The 20,652-nt window shown below is 40.3% G+C and overlaps 1 protein-coding gene across 8 annotated transcripts in view; it reads right to left on the bottom strand.

Moving 5' to 3' along the window:
- The window catches only part of GPM6B (glycoprotein M6B), a 170,773-nt gene that overhangs the window by 35,490 nt on the left and 114,631 nt on the right, over positions 1–20,652 (bottom strand). For 2 of the 8 annotated variants that reach the window (XM_077987944.1, XM_077987945.1), the window contains exon 2: positions 2,478–2,597. The exons of 2 other annotated variants lie outside the window; for them this stretch is intronic. In XM_077987944.1, coding sequence (XP_077844070.1) covers positions 2,478–2,597 — 120 coding nt within the window. Of the gene's footprint in view, positions 1–2,477; positions 2,598–11,486; positions 11,847–20,652 lie in introns of those variants that run through there. 4 more of the 8 variants (XM_015126947.3, XM_015126949.3, XM_015126945.3 and 1 more) reach the window with 3 other exon arrangements.

A 20,652-nucleotide genomic window follows, 5' to 3' on the forward strand; every position in this document is an offset into this window, starting at 1 on the left:
GTTTCTCCCCCTCGGGCAAGAACCTGCTAGTTCATGGAATTCTCACTTGCAGTAGTATCACCAGCAACCTGATACTATTAGACTTTCACAATCTTTCATTGTATCATTCTGGAATTCCAAAAAACTTGAAAAGTAATGTTTTTGTTTTTCTCCCCTAACTCATCTGGCAGCAAAACCTGTTCTGATCTCATCTTCCTTGGTGCCAAAATCTCACCTGAATGGACAAGGAGTTGTTTATAGTGTTGGGCTCTCCAGAAAGATTAATGAATTAGATTTGCAGAGACACTGAGCAGCGGCATCATGCAGTACATGATGTACGCACTGTGTTATCTTTTGGAAACCCCAATTCTTTGGAATTCTGAAAGAAATCAGTTTCAGAAAAAAAGAAAATGGAGCCTCGTATGTTTCTTCTCAGCTGCCACTGCTGCTACGAACACCCAGATTCTGGTGTTTCACTGTAGGATCAAAAAGCACACAAATCTTATTGCAATGCTTTTACAGGGAACTGCTCAACAAGTGGAGAAAACTCTTCAGAAGCAATTGATAGAGGTTTTTTTACTCCCCCCAACAAGATACTGTGTTTATTCTTTACCAGTTTAATGAACTAAAATACAGGAAAGAATAAGTATTTTTCTGGGTTTCCAGTTGGCCTGATGTCATTCAACACTCTTAAAATGAAGACTCTTAAAGACTCTCAAGATGAAGAGGGACTCTTCCCTCAAGCAGTAGTTTCTGATAACTTGAGGGCTTCTTGTCCTTTCCCCACTCTCCACCCTTGAATTATGCACATCTCATGGCTTTTTTTGCTGCTTTTTTAAAAAGCAGCTTTATTGAGATACAATTTATATTCTATAAAATTCACCTGTTTTAAGTGTACAATTCAATGATTTTGAGTAAATGCACAGAGTTGTGTGACCATCACCACAATCTAATTTTAGAACATTTTCATCACACCAAAAATGATCCCTTGTGCCCATCTGTAGTTGCTCCCCAATCCTCCCTTCTCTGAGCCTCTGGTGACCACTAATCTACTTCTTATCTCACCAGTTCTGTACATTTAACATAAACAGAGTGGTAGAACATTTGGTCTCTTGTGTCTGGCTTCTTTCACTTAGCATGATATTTTTGAGGTTCGTCCATGTTGTAACATGCACCAATATTTCATTTCTTTTTATTGCTGAATAGTAGCTATTGTATGGATATATCATGTCTAATGACGTTTTTTAAAATCAAGATTCCAGAACCCTCCATATTCTTTATAGGATCTATGAGAATGGATGGCTGATGTCACCTCGTGCTCACCCTATTTAGCCAGCACTGTACAGGCACACACAGAACCAGCACCTGATAGCCATAGGACAGATGAAGGAATGCGTAACCCAAGACAGAACTAAATCCAAAGTCAGATTTCGTTTTAATTAACCTGACACCACAATTTAGATTTTAAAGGAAAAACTTTTATTAATCATGGATTTTATGACTTTGTAATTCAATGAGCAACTTACATTGTACCTTGGGATTGCCCTTTCTGGAGCTGTACATGCTACGTTTACTCCTGAAGAAGTTAGCAAGCATTTGGAAGAAATGTTATGGATTGATGCAAAATCACAGAAATACTTTAAACCTGTTACTGTGTTTATCCGACCTACCACCTGCCCTTTATGTTTGCATTTTATGTAGTTTGAATTACGGTTGTACACTGGCAAAATCAGTGAGTTTTTAGCTAACTGAGCTGGGTATTATGACTTGTGTTGGCTTTGGGAACGTGGGAGGTTGGATATTCATACTGCTTTGCCTTTTGCCCCTTCTAGATCTCCAAACCAGCTGTTGCACACCTCACCCAGATCCAGCACCTAGCAGTTCTGAATGGCCAATGTTCCTCACGAGCAAGGAAAATGGAAACTGTACCCACTGAACCTACCTGATGGGAATCGGGTACACGGTTATCCAATCCTACTTTCACAGCTTTGATTTCTCTTTCTCAAAGGCAATGACTGATGTGAGAGGGTGGTGCAGAGCAGCAGGGCTGGGAAGACATTTGGGGACACTCACGGTACTCTCAGAGCCAAGGCTCCTTGAAGGCCCTGGCCCAGTTCTTGGCCACATGGGGGATGTGGGTGGCCCCCCTCCCCCATTATTGGTTCAGGCATTGGAAATTTCATGGTTAACCAAAGGCATATCTCACTATACATTGTTCCCTTTGAGAAGAGGAGGTGATTGAAGGTGAAGAAAGAGGGAAGAGGGAAGAAAGGGAAGAAGGAGAAGAAAGTGGAGAAAGATGGGGTGGAATGGAGAGGGAGAGAGAAAAAGAAAGATGATTAAAAAATGTTTATAGGGTGAATTCCACCCACGCCCGTGTGAACAAATTAATGCACCAAGCAAAACATAAAATATCACCAAGCTGCAAGAGCCATTACAAATAATATTAAAGATAACAGTTGACTTGCTATTAGAATTCACCCCAAGGCTGTATTTACCTGGACTGCTCAAGGGGCTAGCCCTGTCCCCCAGGGTTGGCACGGGATGGTACTGGTGGTTCTTTGAGCCTGGGTACATCCAGTGGTACCTGCCAATTTCCATTTCAGCTCTGCTGTTCACTGCCAATTTCAGGTGGCAAAGAGTCAGTGTCTCTATCTCCAGCAAAGATTCTATATCAGCATTTTTATTTATTCTTTACCATAGAAAGGAAATGGGGAGTTTAAAAAATACGCTTTTGAAATGCAACCCTTCAGTACCAGCATGATCCATTGAGAATGTCCTCCATTTCTAAATTGAAGTTTATGTAAATCACCAAAATGATCTTTATTTTCTACATCTTCCCCCACCCCCACCATATCCCGCTTCTTAAAACGCTCATTTGGGAAAGATACTATTTATAGTGAAAATTTGGCTTCTCACAATAATATTTTTCTTTCTGTTTCCTTTTCAGACCAACAGAGCACTAACAGAGCACTATAATTATTGCCAGCTGCACTCGCGAAGGTGAACGCAGGCTCCCTTTCTGTACAAGTATCCAGTTCCAGTCCAGAAAACCCGGCAAACAACCCAATGGTCTGCTGAATCTTGGATGAAATGCTTGTCTTCCCATTGACGTCTGCAGTATTGTCTGTCACCTCATCTTAAACTCAGAACGTCTGAGCCTAGAATGTTCTGGATTAAATCCTGTTCCAGTTATCTCCCATGTGCTATACAGAAAGGGCTACTGGTCTTGGGCTCGAACCACTGCTTAATTACACACATGGTGACAGCTGGCACTCCCTGAGGACTCAGGTCTCTATCTGGTAATATGATACAATACTTCCCACTTCTTAGGGGACTGCAAAGAAAAATACCTACCAATTTCCCTAGCACAGAGTAGGCGTCTCGTAAAAGTTACTTGAATTACAATCTTGAAATCTCAAAGAGATCATAAGGTTGCTATGGCTAGTTTATCTCTGAGAATCCCATAAAACCTAATAAGGGGTTACATCTTCTGGGGCACCACAAATATTTAAGGATTAAAAAAAAAAAAGATTGTGCCATTGATGTGGGTAATGATTCCATCAGAAGATCAGGTCACAATGCACCATCTGGCAGCTCGGGTCTCTGAGGAGAAGAACCTAGTAAAGCCACAGTGTGAGGCAAGCAAAACCTCACAAAGCCTTTATAAAATCCCAACTCCACTCTCCACAATCTCTGAAAACTTGTAAGGTTATTTCAGGTTTGGAAGCAGAAACATGCTTTTCTAGAGTGTTTCAGAAAAAATCTTTTTGACTTCGAGGTAAGGCATACATAACTTACTTAAAACCGGGGTGGGGAGGTGCAGAAAAGATGCTGGGATAAGATCAGAACTGCACAATGAAACTACTTTTGCTACTGCTATTTTTGTGGTCAATAATGATGATGGCAGCTAAAATTTATGGAATGATTACAATGTACTTATTCACCGCACTCAGCACGTGGTACGTATTACATTTGCCACAACCAACCTCTGAAATAGGTACTATTATTATTCCATTTTTACAAGGGAACAACCCGAGGGCAAGGAGAAGGTAATGATCACTTGCCCGAGATCTTTCAGCCAGGAGGTAGAGAAGCCTGAAGGTGAACCTTAGCAATTTCACTCAAGAGGGCACACTTTAGAAACCACCATATATCCTACTGTGACCTCTGCGTGTATTGCAATTTTCTACTCTTTTGCTGAGGCAACAGTTAGCCTAACAAGAGTGTTTCCGAGGTGTATTTGCAGTTGAGTTGTGCTTCTGTATCTCCTAAAGAAATGGTCCAGGTCCTAAGCTACTGATGTTATCTCAGGCTTCTTAAAATTTCTTAACTTTCAGCCTTCCTTAGATTGAGATTTTTGTGGGCTGGGTGTGGTGGCTCACACCTGTAATCCCAGCACTTTGGGAGGCCAAGGCAGGCAGATCACTTGAGGTCAGGAGTTCAAAACCAGCCTGGCCAATATGGTGAAACCCTGTCTCTACTAAAAATTTAAAAAAAAAAAAAAAAAAAAAAAAAAAAGCCAGGTGCTTTGGCTCGCGCCTGTAATTCCAACACTTTGGGAGGCTGAGGCAGCCAGATCACCTGAGGTGACGAGTTTGATACCAGCCTGGCCAACATGGTGAAACTCTGTCTCCGCTAAAAACAAAAAAATTAGCTGGGCGTAGTGGTGCACACCTGTAGTCCCAGCTACTTGGGAGGCTGAGGCAGAAGAATCGCTTGAACCCAGAGGAGATGGAGGTTGCAGTGAGTTGAGATTGCGCCACTGCACTCCAGTCTAGGTGACAGGGTAAGACTCTGTCTCGGGGGAAAAAAAAAAAAAAAACAGATTTAGATTTTTGCTTTACAGTTCGGGAGATTCTCTCTCAGGAATAGGTGTTGCTACATTCTCCGAAGACAAGAAAACCCAGTGGGGTTGACAGAAAAAAACAGAAGGTCAAGGCACTTCATGATCTGATCTGATTTTCTCTTGGTAAAGGGTCTGTGAGCCCTCCACATAGACACCTAAGCAAGAGGATTCTAAGTAGCTCTATCACTTTTGATCTGGAAATTTGTATCCTTTTAAAAAATTTGTCTATACATACTCAGCACACAGGTGCCCAATAAACACTGGCTGAATAAATATTTGGTTGAAAGCAAGGGAGCACCCTGGGACCCTGTGGACCCAGAAATGGACCTCTAGACCTCCCACCATGCTGACTTTTACCCAAGCCAGGCCATGCAATTCAGGGTATCTCTGCAGAGGATTCATCCATGCTCTGTGCTCATCTCCTCATATGGATGGGGTAAGCATCCAGATGCTCAGGCAAGCAAGCACAGGCTGCTAGGCAATGACAATGAAAAATCATGGACTGCTCAATGTTAACATGTTTTCTGAGAAAAACATGGTAGCCATGCCTAAGACCCTTAATTCAGCATTAAAAAAAATGAATAGATCCAGAAGACACACCGATGGGATAGACAACTGGATGGATGTGTTCCAAATCCCCTGGACTTACACTTCTGGAGAGGCCTTTTTACATCAGTGTATCTTTAGATATGAAAGAAAAGAAAAATCACTTCTATTTTATATTTTTGAGCCAAATTTAAATAAAGGCATTAAATATAGTTATTTATAAAATTTGAAAAAACACAGTATACATTTTAATCCCAAGGACAGGATCCCAACACCTAAAAGGCAGTCACAGGATTCCAAGAGGATGCCTTGGCTCAAAAGGTCTTTTAAAATGTCAAGTTGATTCTGGGCACCTGGCAAGAAATGGGAAAATGTTTTATGCCCTACAGAGGGAAGACTGCAAAATGTTCTCCCTAAGAAAGAAGATAGAGATGAGGTGACCAGTGGTGGCTTATGAAGACACACACAGCTGTGAGTGGTCATTGCCAAAGGTGGGCATGAAACAAGGGGAAATTGCAAAAAGGAAAGCAAAACAATGCCTTGTTCATTTTTTCCCCATTTACTTATTTAATGTAATTTAGTGACAAGGCTGAACGAACGAACTTCAGACTGTCATGCTTCTTAGCACCTAGGAAATTATCACTGGAAGCAACTAAGTGACAAACACTGAGCTTCCAAGAAAGACCATATTCACTGAGCAAGGTCTTTCAAAGCTATATTTGTTATCCTTCATTTTTAGCTATTATTTAAAATATTAAGGAATGCCATAACAATGCTATAAATATAGTAAAGATTGGTAAATTATAGCCATCTGCTTTCATTTATAAGATTTTATTGGACCACAGTTGCACCCATTTGTTTACATACTATCTAGGGCTGCTTTCATGCTACAGTGGCAGATTTGAACAGCTACAACAGACACTGAGTGGTCTGCAGCACCTAAAATATTTACTATCTGACCTTTACAGAAAAAGTGTGTTGACCGTTGATTTTAAATACAGCATAGTAAGACTTAGCTACATAAAGCAGTTAATGCAATTAATAAAATCAGCCTATCAAATAGGAAATTACTATATTTTCTCTTATGTACTCTTTGACGAGAAATATCACTCAGCTGGCTAAGGATCAAAATTCTCCTTTATGGCATTTTGTCTGCTATTTAATCTGCCACCAATCAGCAAAATCATTATTAAAACCAAGATTATACTACCTCTAATCGTCCCTAAGCACCCTTGTACTCCTGTAACGTGAGCTGAAGGGACAGAGGAAGAATAACATTTCAAAGGAGAACACCTTTTTTGTTTGTTTGTTTTTTGTTTGTTTGTTTTGAGACAGAGTCTTGCTCTGTCGCCCAGGCTGGAGCGCAGTGGTGCTATCTCGGATCATTGCAACCTCCGCCTCCCGGGTTCACGCCATTCTCCTGCCTCAGCCTCCAGAGTAGCTGGGACTACAGACACCCGCCACCACACCCAGCTAATTTTGTTTTTGTATTTTTAGTAGAGACAGGGTTTCACCATGTTAGCCAGGATGGTCTCGATCTCTTGACCTCGTGATCCACCCGCCTCGGCCTCCCAAACTGCTGGGATTATAGGCGTGAGCCACCGAGCCCGGCCGAGAACACCATTAAATGAATAAATGAATGAACAACAAAGCACATTTGTGAAACTGGGATTGTAACCTCCTTTGCTTAAAAACAGTTGGTGTGGTCACGTTCTTCCTGCATTCCATGGCCATCCCTACTCCCGGTCAACTATCTCCCATGTATGTACATTTGGTCCAAAGGAGAAAAAAGCAAGAGTGTCTTTTTAACAATCCAATCCATCACAGTCACAGAGAGGGGAAGTTTAACTCATGGGGACACTGGTTATTTAGAATGTTCTCAGATACATCAAGACTAAGTCACTCTATTAAGATCATTTAGTCTACTTTGACCCTGTACTTCCAAAGTAACAGAGAAATGTGATCTTGAAAATCATAATAATCTTAATTCAGGGTTTACACTCAATTTCAGGGAAGGAAAATCTAAATTTCCAGAAATGGCCCAGAATTCTTTTTCTAATGAAATAGCAAGGCCAAGTCTTGAAAAATATTCTAATGGAATTAATAATGTAAAAGTAGAAGATGTACCAAATGGCTCGTTGAGATCTTTTCCACATTTAAATGTTCTTTAAAAAAAAAAAAAAAAGTCAAAGGAAGCTGTATCATACCTACCACATATGTTCCGCACCATCTGGCCAGCCACTTTTCTCTACAGCCTATTCCCCAGACACCAACTCTTCAGATGTCCACCTTGGCAAATTCTTACAGATAATGACTGCATCTAAAACTTCCTCTGTACCATATTTATATAGCCAAGTTAGAAAATGTCAATACAAATTTCAAAATGCAATAATTTGCAGATTATCAGGAATAGTGTAACGTGTGCTATGCATCCCTTTGGGTTTTTAATCACACAAGTTGTATATTCTAGAGGAGTGCTTTTCTTCCTAAATGAAAAATGAGAGCCAAAAGCACATATATTTTGCTAAATTTAAAAAAACACATAAGAAATTGTATCTATTTGATCAAAAAGATTAAAATGGATGTGTTAATTTTTTAAGGAAGTCAATAATTTAAATTCATTTCTTACTTTGACTATATCCTGTAATTTATTTTAAATTACACATTGTTTCCCATTCACTATATTTTTCTTCCTGTGTGGTTAGGAATTTAATTCGATGCCTGTAATTTATTTCAGCAATGATTCATAGGAAGTTAACTAGCCTTACTATAATTGTTTCAGTAGAATTCAATTACCTACATATAATGAAAATAATTTTCATAACAGATATATTTTCCCCCATAATAGAGCATACAAAGTTGTTATGATTCAATTGTTTTTCTACTCAGTGATTACCCACTCTCAGCAATTTCAGACGCATTTATTTTCACAAATGAAATGACATCAAGTAATACTCCACTGAAATCAATGGAAACCTACTCTCTCTCTTTTTATTATTGGGTTCATGATCTATTTCTTTTGATTCTGTCTTATTCATTTCCTTTGCTTATTCCATGTCAGTGAATCTACTTACTCAATCTTCACACTTTAATGTTTTCAATTTAAAAACTGTCATTTGTAATAATTTGGCATTTCTTACATCCATCTAAGAAAATCTGCTTGTTTTCCTTAAAAATCCCTAAATATCTACTAAATACTTCTTGTGAATTTTGGTATCTGGTAGCATTCTGTGATAAAAACTTTGAGACTGAAAAAACACAAATGCTCTCCTTTTCTAAGGACATGGATTAATTTTGTCTAAAGTAGAAACAAAGTCATTCTGATTTAGTTTAAGGAAAGAGCCTTCTTTGTAGGAGTTAGTGAATCATAATAGCTGGGTTGTATTGTCCTGCTGAAACTCGCAGGAAAGATCCCAACTAGAAAAGCAAGGTCAATTCATAAAGCTAAGTTTAATTTACATTCTTAACAGACACTGCAATAATTATCCAAAGATATTAATTCACATGCTATTGGGTATTAGCCATTGGGCAATAATACCCCAAATTAAGAGAGAGGCATCGCTCCATCACCAACCACTGAAAACAGATGGGAGAGGAGAAACACAGGAAAAAATATATATATGTGCCTTAAAAACTCTACGTAAAGTGATAAAATTTACAGGATTAAATTTAATGAATAAAATCCTTTGCTGAAAGGCTTCAAAGAAAAACACAAAAAACAGATCCACCAGCTCAAGAATTATATAACACATTCTATAAATAATTATGTCAAGTTTTAAAATGTTAATTTCAACGGAAAAAGAATTTTTTAATAAACTTAAAATTAAATCTGAAGGAAGACTGATGTGACAATCACACAGAAACATTTGTGGCTATCATTTTATCCTATGTGTACCTTAATGATGATGGGTGAGCAAATTGGGAAACTACAAAGTGTCTTCTGTGGGCTTTGATTTTGTGTAGCCAGCATATGAACTTGTTCATCTAAATGCAGATTAGATAAGCCACCCTCCAGATTAACAATTATGGCGGGTCATATAACAATCAAAACCCCTCTTGCTGTAGATCAGGAAAAACAAATTCCCTGGCTCGTATTCTTATTCAAGCATGTACCGTACATGTCACACTAGCTTCTGGTAGTGTGATATTTTTGAATTATTTAACAAGCAGCTAGTGTTTATACATTTAGGTAATTTTTAAAGTTCCTTCAGAAATTATTTTTTGCTTCTAATTTTGTCTCTAAAATCACAACTAATGACTTTTCATATACAGGTCGTCAGGGATGTAGTAGCAACCTGTAGATCTGATATTAAATAAGATTTAATTGACATAAAATAATAGCAGTCCATAAGACTAAGTTATAAGATACACAGTTGTGTAGTAATGATTTTATATTGGTTATATGACCTTTGCTTCCTTTCAGACAGAAATTTAAAAAAGGGATTTTTTTGCAAAGACCAAAACAGTTTTGTCTGCCATGGTCGAATACCGCATTAATAAAAATTAAAAGTATGTACTAAGTAAAATCATCATTTTAGGATAAAATTATGGAAGACTATAAACTGTGATAGGCTTCCTTGGGACAATGCTATTACATTATCATACCCCGACAACATGCAATCAACTTAGTCTCTAGTCATCATGGAAATGAATTTTTAAACTTTGATCTCACCTCTTCATCTTGATAAATATTCCCAAGAGTTTCTCTTATAGCTATTTGGTCATTGATGAAATTTTTCTTTTTGAAAGACACACAAGAAAATACAGGCTGGGTTTTTGGTGGGGAGGTGTAGGTTTGATACAAGGATTGAAGTAAACAAACAATTTTAAAATTAAGGTGCTATGTACTTAATGCCACTGAATTGTATACTTAAAATGGTAAATGTTATGTGTATTGTGTCATACCTAAAAAATTAATTTAAAAAGTAAAATTGCTCTGTTTAGGATAAAATATTGTGTACCAATGAAATTTTACATAAAAATAAGCAAACTTTACCCCAGCATACCGTGAAGCTGAAGTACATGTAATTGCCATTTTTGTAGGTTTAAAATGGTTGACTATCAGTAATTTCATATGCCTATATCTTTATAGATAAAACGAAGTTTTGTCCCCATACTGGAGAATTACTCTTTAGTGACTATCAGTGGACACAAGGGCTATGAGAAATAACCTTAGCATGATGGCTTTTTATATTAGAGCCACTGCGGTTATAGAATATGTTTTTGTGCATTTATGACAGTCTATGACTTTGAGTGAGGGAGATAGGTTAATTTACAATGCAGTGAGATCCATTAACCTAACAGTGGCTGAGCTGATTCTATGGGACATCAAACTTGAAATCAGTCATTATTCAGAAAAAACAGATTAATTTTAGTTTCTACTTTCTGCCATTTTCTTACTGCAAAAACACTTTATTCCTCCAAAAAGCCATTCTGTATGAAAATTGTGGTACGTTCTAAGATTCCCTTTAAGAAATAGGACCTTTATCAATTTTCTTCCCCCCAATCTCCAAGTCATAATTAGCAGAAGATCCCCCGCCCTGCCTTTCCATCAGCACTGGGTGACAGAGCTGATGTCCCCTCTCTGAAGCTCCAACTGAAAATGATTATTACATGTCGTAGTCAGGGCCTGATATAAGAAAGAGCAATCATATTAGAATAAGAAAATTAGAGAATGCCCAAATCACTACAGCATTAGCGGAACCAAAGCAGAATTAACATGCATGCCCCTCCAGTTCCTCCTCAGCATTAGCAGAAAACTACACATTCCATGTTCCTGGAATATAACATGCAGGACACAGGACTTAAGTTATGATTAATTATATTAATAAAAAACAGTTTCCCCAATGCATCTGCCCAAGGTGACAAACTACAGACATCCCTCTATGAAATATCACGTCGGTAGAAAGGTTTGGAACAGGAATGGATTGAAGAAAGGCTGCTCTATTAATTTAGCATCAGCCCACAGGAAAAAAAATCAACCCTGAAAGCAAGACCATGCCATAGGGATTGTCTCAGAGCCATTTTAAAAGAGAGACAAAACCGGGCTAACCCTTTTTAAGCACCCCCCAGTGAAAAGCTTTAAACAGGCTATTGTCAGAGCGCTGGGTACCTTTTCTCTCTTGGCTTTGTTCAGTATTTTCCTCGGCTGCAGTTTCCATGGCTGGCTTCATACCATCCACCAAAAATGCTTTTCCCCCTGTTCCCCCCAACACACACTTGTTTTTCCTCCTCTTCCTTTTCTTTTGGACTCCCCTCCGTCTCTTATTTACACCCGTCTGATTGAGAAGCTCTGTTCTTCACTACAGTAGATTACAGTCCCTTCCAAGATGCAAAAGTCTTGTCAGCGTCAATTTCGCTCTGCCTACTGGTCCATAAAGACAGCTGCCAAGGGGCAGGCAGCCATACGTCACCGAGGATCCCAGTTAGAAAACAGCCTTTCGGCGCCCGGCGGTGCCTACAGTCTCAATGCGGCTTGGCGGGGTGTGGGGGCGAGGTTGTGGGGCGGGGAAGGACCTGCTCCCCACTGGGCTCTTCCTCCTTGCTCTCTTTCTTAAGATCTCAATCTCGAGCTCTCTCTCTCTTTCTCCCCACCTCGTTTCTTCTAGCCAAGTACACCCAATGAATGCTAATTAATTCTCCCAGGAAAAAATAGATTGGTGACATCAGAGGAGGGGATGTGAAGGAGAAAGAAAAGAGCCCCCTCCCACCACGTGACTTTGTTGGTCGACAGCAATATATGTTGTCTCTAAGGAGACTGCATGTCTTTGCATAGGCGTGACACTTTCTTTCCTGTGTGACCCCTTTATGATGTATCAGTTTATTTCAGTAACCCCTCGACCCTGGCAAAGCATGTTCAAAGGACGTGCCCACAGTCTCTATTTACTTTCTTAAATATTTGTCTTTCATGCAATTTCTAGGTAAGTACATTGCTTTTAAAAATATAAATTAAAGAGGGGAGAAAAATACATTAGAGGGAAGAAAACTCAAACATGGATTTAACGACAGCAATGTAGCAATTTGGTATTAGAACCCACTCCCTTGTCTATAGTTAATATATATGATAGTAAGAGAAACTCAAGCCTAATTTGTAAAAATGCACCCTTCCTTATTTAAAAATAAGCATAACATGTTCACAAGTATATCTAGCTGACATTTTGGTAGTTTCTTGGAATGAAAATCAAAATAGTTTTTTAATTGGATATGGTTATTTCTATATGGAGTTTTACTCATTAGAATTCCTCACTCCAAATCAAAGGAGTGTTTTCAAGAGCTCTCTAAATATTCAACATCAAGGCTAGTACACCAATGATTTTCCTTCTTACATACCCAGATACCATGAGGCCGACATTCTCAATCCATACCAACATATAAGCCTTTATCATGATTATGAGCCATATGTTTCCAAGCATCACTAATTTCTGCACCATTTTTTATGCATTTGGCAATTACCAATTGACCTTCACTGTCCCTATAAAAAATTAGAGAGACTCAAGTCAAATACAGGGATGACCACTGATAGGATTCCCAGATCATGAATCGTCTGCTAGTTGGTTGGGCTTAACACTTACCTTGGAAGCAAACATAAAGACAAGTTGGAGACCACCCTCTCCTAAAATCACTCTCCTAAATTTTGATGGTTTCTTGCTCAACTCCTTAAAATAAAAGTATAAGGTACTGAATCAAAATCTTCTAACAACCTGATCTTTTAATACCTTGGCTTTAGATAATCCCTCAAACCTTCTAGATGTGTTACACTCGAGAAGATTTTGAAAACCAGTTCAGTTTGTTTCAACATTTAATTTTACATCTTGCTTTTTTCCCTTTACCCATTGTCTTAGAAGACCATGCCCATAATCAAATACGTACTCCCTCAAATTAAGGCCCCAGCCAATTTTATTGTCTCCTGGTCAGGGAATTGAGAAGTATGGCAGCCTAAAACCACAGACTTTAGAAAAAAGATTCGTTTGTGATATAATTATTTCCATGGGAAAACCCTATGGTGTGTCCTGATAGGACAGTCTTAGACATTTTTTGCAAAGACTAGGTCCACTCAAATAGAAAGGTGGCAACTGTTGGTATGTAACAGGCTTGTTCTCCCAGCAGTTCAAATGAGAATTAAAACCAAAACAAAATTCAGTTCAGCACAAAAGAAGACACTGTGATTGGTTTTTAAAGTGTCCAGCGAAGTCATTTGATTATAGAACTGGCAGAGTCTAATAATTTTTTGGCTGTTGCTTAAGAATATTATTTTAATAGTGAAGCTGGTGAAAAGGCAGAATATTAAAGACATTCTTAAGAACTCTAGTTCTATATCGAGATCAAAACGATTAGACAAAATATTCACACATCCTCCAGTTGATACCTGCATCTACTTTCCCCCTGAAAAACCACATGTAAATGAATAATTCATCACTTTTGCCCATTCACAACTTCATTATTTTCTTTTCACTAGGATAAGGTATTACAATTCTAGAAATTACCATTATATCACTTTATAACAGCCTTAAGATCTCACTAATGTTTATGATAAACCATTTGAACAGCAATTGTCAAGAGGAAGAGAGAAAAGAGTATTGTTTATTACATTTCTGAGATATGCATCCATTTTTGGCCAGAAAAGTTCTATATGTAGAATGAGTAGGATGGAAAATGTCTTCCAGAGCTGAAAATATTTCTTTGAGCCCCATGCTCTAAGGCAGTCTGGTTGAAGGTAAGAACACTTCTGAAAGTCAAAACAGGAATACAAAATACTGAACAAAACAGATGTATTAGAATGAACATATGAAATTGCTGATATTGACCAAGAACAGCAGTTTCACGTGGTTTGACTTACATGTTTGTAAGTCTTCTGTATAATTGCAGCCAGCTCCGTAAACATGCACAAAACAACCTCCCTAGTGCCAACATCTACAAGCAGCACAGACATGCACAAGTGACAGTGCCTGTCTCCAGGTAACCCATGGCTAATGGGACACAAAACTCTTCTAAAACAGGGTGCTCCTGCCTGCTACAAGCACTATGGTATCACAACAAAGAAAATGGGTGGAGGGGGAAGAGAATTTGAAAAAAGCTTTGCAGAGTTGAGTTGGCTACTGCAGTAATGCTTAGAAACCTGCTGGGTAGGGTAGGGAAGGGAAAGGTAGGGAAGAGGAAGGGAAAGCGTTCTAGGAAAAATTGAAGGGCATATGAGAGGAAAAAGAGGGTACTGTCAAAGGGTCAGGAAGTGATTTTTCTGACAGAGGGACTGATGGGAAATGGCTAAGCCAGTAGGTTGGAAACCAGGTAGGTTGAACACCTTGCTAGCCCTGGAGTGGGTAGAGATAGAAGGCTCAAGAGCAGAGCTGATCATGCTTTACAAAGGTCATTCTATTGGTAATGTGGAAGACAGGGTGGGTGCAGTATGATGAGACTAGAGTCTCCTCTAGCAAACTAGTCAGGAGTCTCCTGAAACAGTACAAGCAAGAGACAGTGTGAACCTGAACTATGGCATGGGGAGAAAGTGAGGGCCCAGACACCATTGGATTGGATCTGTATGAGTAGGGGTGGAGGAGGATTTCAAGGGGAGGCTAGAGTTTCTAGCTTGGGTGAATGAGGAGATGGTCATGCTGGGAACCAATATGGGGAACCAAAGAGAAGGAAGAAGTTTGGTAGGGGAGATTAGCAAGTATGGTTGAAGGTGCTCTCAGGACATCCTGCAGGGACTAAGAGGCATTCAGGAATATGACTCCAGAGGAGAGCGGCTGGCCAGAGAACAGCATCTGGAGTCTTCAGTGTGGAGGCAGCCTTGGGAGTACAATAAGTCCAGTTCTGCTCAAATGCCATCTTCTCAGAGGACTCTCCCTGACTCTTGTCTAAAATAGCAGCCCTGACATTCCTGGTCCCCTTAACCTGGATTTGAGTTTCATCATAGCTTTAACCACGACTCAACACTGTTATTCACTTATTTGTTCATTACTTCCCATCCTCCTAGAATACAGGTTCCTTAAAGGCAGAAATTGTTGTCTTATTCTCCACTGTATTACCAGCTCTTGGAATACTTCTGGGCACATAGTGGGTCCTCAACAAAATATATTTTAAATGAATGTTAAACAACCAGGGAGATACAGATTTCAAGTATGCCAAGATTAGAGCTTAGGGTACACTACCTTTTAAATGTAAAGGTAAAGGAAAAACTTTAAAAAGAGGGTAAAAGAAACTAAGAAGGACAAATTAGAAAACGAGGGAAATAAGACCAAAGTGGAATCATGAAATTAGAGAAAGGTTCTGTGAAGGGCATCAAGTTAACAATGTAACATAGTGTCAAATACCATAAAAGGAGGAAAAAAGATAAGGACTGGCAACCAGAAAGGAGCTTTTACCACCAAATAGCCTTTGGAACTTCTGTGAGAAGGCTGAATGATGGGGAAGGATACAACACTTCCCAGTCTCTTTCACAATCACCCTCAAAATAGGAGGCTCCCACGGTCCAGTTGACAAGTTAAACTCATACACAGGGTTTTGGCTGATGCCTGTACATCTTGGCCCTGTTTTTAACCTGGCAAGATCATATTGGATTTTTCTTCTGCGATCTATTACATTAATGATCTTCCCAGATTTGTTGTGTTTCGAAGTATAGTAAATATGCTTTATATGTCTGGGATTCAAATCATTGATAGAAATGTTGAATACAAGAAGACCAAGGTGAGGGAATCCCATGTAGACCTCTATGGACATTATCCTGGTCAGTTGGCTGGTTCATTCTTTCATTTGTTTGTTCATTCATTCATTTATTCATCCAAGATTCATTAAGCACCTATTATAGGCCAGAAATCGATCACCATTCTTTTTTTTTTTTTTTTCTTTTTTGAGACAGAGTTTTGATCTTGCTGCCCAGGCTGGAGTGCAATGGTGCGATCTCAGCTCACCGCAACCTCCACCTCCCGGGTTCAAGCGATTCTCCTGCCTCAGCCTCCCAAGTAGCTGGGACTACAGGCATGCACCACCACCCCAGCTAATTTTGTACTTTTAGTAGAGACGGGGTTTCTCCATATTGGTCAGGCCGGTCTTGAGCTCCTGACCTCAGGTGATCCGCCTGCCTCAGCCTCCCAAAGTGCTGGGATTACAGGCATGAGCCACCGTGCCTGGCCCGAATCACTATTTTATGCTAATATGACTATGACTGTTCAGCTAACCGAGAATTCATTAAGTTGCATAATGGTCTACTGACATATCCTTATCCTAGTCACATAGCTAGCAAAGACTTTGTCAAATGCCTACTTCTTTCAACTTTCTAGGATGATATTTTAGGTTTCTTCTGACTTTTGAAGGACTCCTCAGTGGGGAGTCATTAATCAGAAGGAGGGATGTTTCCACATTCTAACTACTAATTCCTCTGCAATTTTGTGTTTCGTGGAACATTTAAGCAACATGAAATACCCTGGCATAATCCTTCCTCATTGCCCCTCAAAGGAAATCAATAACCAGAACAAGCTCACACCTCCCTGAACAAATTTTATTTCTCTTTTTCTCTTCAAGCCCCATTACACAGCAATTTTTCTTTTTTATAAATTGTAAATATATTGTGCTTAAAATAATTTTGTGTTAAGTGACTCCTATTTTTTTTTTCTTTTTTTGAGACAGAGTCTCGCTCTGTTGCCCAGGCTGGAGTACAGTGGTGCAATCTTGGCTCACTGTAACCTCTGCCTCCCAGGTTCAAGTGATTCTCCTGCTTCAACCTCCCCAGTAGCTGGGACTACAGGCATATGCCACCTCGCCCAGCTAATTTTTGTGTGTGTATTTTTAGTAGAGGTGGGGTTTCACCATATTGGCCAGGCTGGTCTCAAACTCCGGACCTCAGGTGATCTGCCCACCTTGGCCTCCCAAAGTACTGGCATTACAGACGTGAGCCACCACGCCTGGCCTTGTGACTCCTATTTTCACATTGCTCCCCATGACAAAATCAAAGATGTGTTCTGGTAGCAAATACATGGGCCCTCTTTCTACTTGGAGAAAACAGAATGATAAATACAGCAAGAATTCTTAAATAGTACAGACAGAAAAGATACTTTTTACATAAAGTAGCAATAATATTCAACATATTAATAATTCTGTGATGTTAAAAATGCTGCATACATTTAAAAACACAGAAACTGGACACATAGCATGGAGCCAGGAATTTCCAAATGTGATTTAGAATGTGATTGTCTAGATTTGGGTCCTTTCCATAATCAGACTTTCCCAAAGCTTTATCAATTTGGCAAAGACTTTGTCCTGCATTACCAGAATTAAATTTCTCATTTTTCATCCAATGTGGGTTTTTTTTAAAAATATCTTTTGATCCCTCACTCTTTTTAGTTTTTTTCTTCATGTATTTTCTGAGTACCTCTTGTATATTTGCTATACTTTCCTTTATAGGAAATGACACTGCATAAAGCTAAGAGTTGAAAAGACAAATCAAACTGGTTGGTATATAGGAAAACACTTATAAACGGTAAAGCTCCGGGAACTATAAGCCATCATTGCCAGTGTTTCTCTTTAATGGTAGAGGTGGAGCCCAGGCACGTCACTGTCATGAAACTGGCTAACATCGATGACAATGAGCACACACGGAACCTCTGTTAGCCAATCTCTTCTCAACTTAATCACTTGTTTATTTAACAACTGTCAGTGTCCTCATTAGGAGCCTCAGGAGCCACCAAAACAGTGATTGTTGAGTTTGGCAAAAGCCAACTTGAGCTGTAATGACCCTCTGTCTCCTGACAAAAACATTCCACTGATTGTTTAAAAAAAAAAAAAAAGAGTCCTGATCTGTTGCCCAGGCTGGAGTGCAGTGGTGTGATCTCGGCTCACTGCAACCTCTGCCTCTCGAGTTCAAGCAATTCTCCTGCCATAGCCTCCCGAGTAGCTGGGACTACAGGCGTGTGCCACCATGCCCAGCTATTTTTTGTATTTTTAGTAGAGAAGGGGTTTTGCCATGTTGGCCAGGCTGGTCTCGAACTCCTGACCTCAAGTGATCCACCCACCTCAGTCTCCCAAAGTGCTGGGATTACAGGCATAAGCCACCGCACCCGGCCTCCACTGAACCTCATTTTCAAAAGGAGAGCAAGGAATAAAAGTTTGGCACCAGCAGGCTGAGGCTTCCTATGATGGAAACTGGTGTGGCATGAAAAGTTTCAACATACTGGGCTGCCAAATGGGCACAGCACAGGCAGTACTGCGTCATGAGGTGGCATATGCCTCCTCAGCACTGGTGTCTACTGCATCTATCTGTCCCAAAGTCAAGGTCGGCATTACTGCTCTTCTCCTCGCTCTTAAATCAGGATTGCTCCACCTTGGCACTAGTGATGTTTCGGGCTGGATCATTATTGTGAGGCTGTCCTGGGCATTGTGGATGTGTAACAGCATCCCTGCCCTCTACTCACTAGATACCAGGAGCACCACCCCTGTTTTGATTACCTAAAATGTTTCTAAACACTGCCAAGTGTCTCCTGGAGGGTAAAATCATCCCCAGTTGAGAACCATTGCCTTAGAGCTATCTTTTCTTCCCTAAGCTTCATCTGGCTATTGTGATATTCTATCAGAAAATGGTTCTCAGGCCTAGCTGTGCACTGGAATCACAGGGGAAGTTTTTAAAATATTGATGCCAGGACATCACCCCCAGAGATTCTGATTTGACAGATGGGGTTGTGTGGTGGGCATGAGAGCTTTCAAATCTCCCCGGGTAATTCCAATATGCAGCCGACTGCTGGAGGCAGGAGGGAAACAGACAATGTGTGCTACGATGATGGTGACACAATCAGACCTGTTTTAGGAAAATTATCCAGAGGGCAGCTGGATGGACAGATAGGAAACCAAAGAGGGCAGAATCAGAGCGACCATACTTGATTAGGGAAGAGGTGGGGACTGCATACTCAGCTGAGGCAGGAATGAAAAATCGCGCATTAAGGCAAGAGGGAGAGATTCAGGGTTGATCCTGAGACTTTCCGCTTGGATCCCTAAAAGGATAGTGAGTCCCATAGGAAAGTGGAGAGAACGGGTGATGTATTGGTTTTCTGGGGCTGCCAGAACAAAGTACCACAAAGTGGGTGGCTTTAAACAACAGAAATTATTCTCTCACAGTTCTGGAGGTGAGAAGTCCAAAGTCAAGGTGTGGGTGGGGCCATGTTTTCCACGTTTTCTCTGAATGCTCTAGGGGAAGATCCTCCTTTCAGCTTCTGGTGATAGCCTGCAATCCTGACGCTCCTTGGCTTGCAGATGCATCACTCCCATCTCGGCCTCCGTCATCACATAGTGTCCTCTCTGTGTGTCTATGTCTGTGTCTCTTCTTATAAGTACACCAGTCATATTGGACTGGGGCCTACCCTCATTGAGGATGGCCTCATCTTAACTCGATTATGTCTACAAAGACCCTACTTCCAAATAAGGCCACATTCACATAGGTAGCAGGAGTTAGGACTTCAACATATTTTTTGAGGGGGGTTGGGGACACAATTCTACCCACACCAGATAAGGAGAGTGAGAAGGACTATCAAGTTTGGAAGCCATGTGGGTGGTGTCTGTGCAGCTGCTCAGCCTGAGCAGAGTTTGGAAATGAAGACTTGAGTGTTATCATCAGCAGAGAGGAACCTATTATCATCACAGGAGTGGGTGGGATGCCAAGGCAGAAGGTACAGAGGAGAAAACCTTTCAGGTGCCTCCCAATTCAGGGGATCTCTAGTGGGAGAACCACCCTCAAAGGATGCAGAAGATGTTGACAAAGTTCCAGGACAGGGCCCTGTCACAGAGGAGGAGCGAATTTTAAGAAGGAGGGGGTGTCCTCACAGTCAAGGCAACCAGAAGGCGAGGACTTGGCAAAGGCCACTGAAATGGAAAATTCCGATGTCCTTGCCAGCATCAGTGCAAAGCCTGGAATGGAAACCACTTTACAGGGGGGCTACAGAAGTTCGGCTGGGAAGTGAAGAAGAGGAAGCAGGGGCAGCCCACTTTCTAAAGAAATTTGGTAGTGAGGGGAAGGCCAGAGAAAGATGCAGGCAGCTTAGGGAGAAAAACACAGGAAGAGAGTCCCAAACATGTCTTATGCTGAAAAGGCAGTGATGGCCACTGAAAGAGAGGTTTCAAAAGATGCTGGTGAAGATGGACAGATGATGAATGGAGATCACAGGAGAGGAAGAGGGCCAGCTGTGGATGGCAGGATGTGATGCTTCTCCTTCTGAAATGGAAGTAAGGAAGAGAAAATAGAAGGAAAAGGAAAAGTCATCCAACTCCAAGATTTAAGGAATTTCATCTTAGAAGAGGTG

This window comes from Macaca mulatta, chromosome X (genome assembly GCF_049350105.2).
Source record: "Macaca mulatta isolate MMU2019108-1 chromosome X, T2T-MMU8v2.0, whole genome shotgun sequence".
NCBI classification, from domain to species: Eukaryota; Metazoa; Chordata; class Mammalia; order Primates; family Cercopithecidae; genus Macaca; species Macaca mulatta.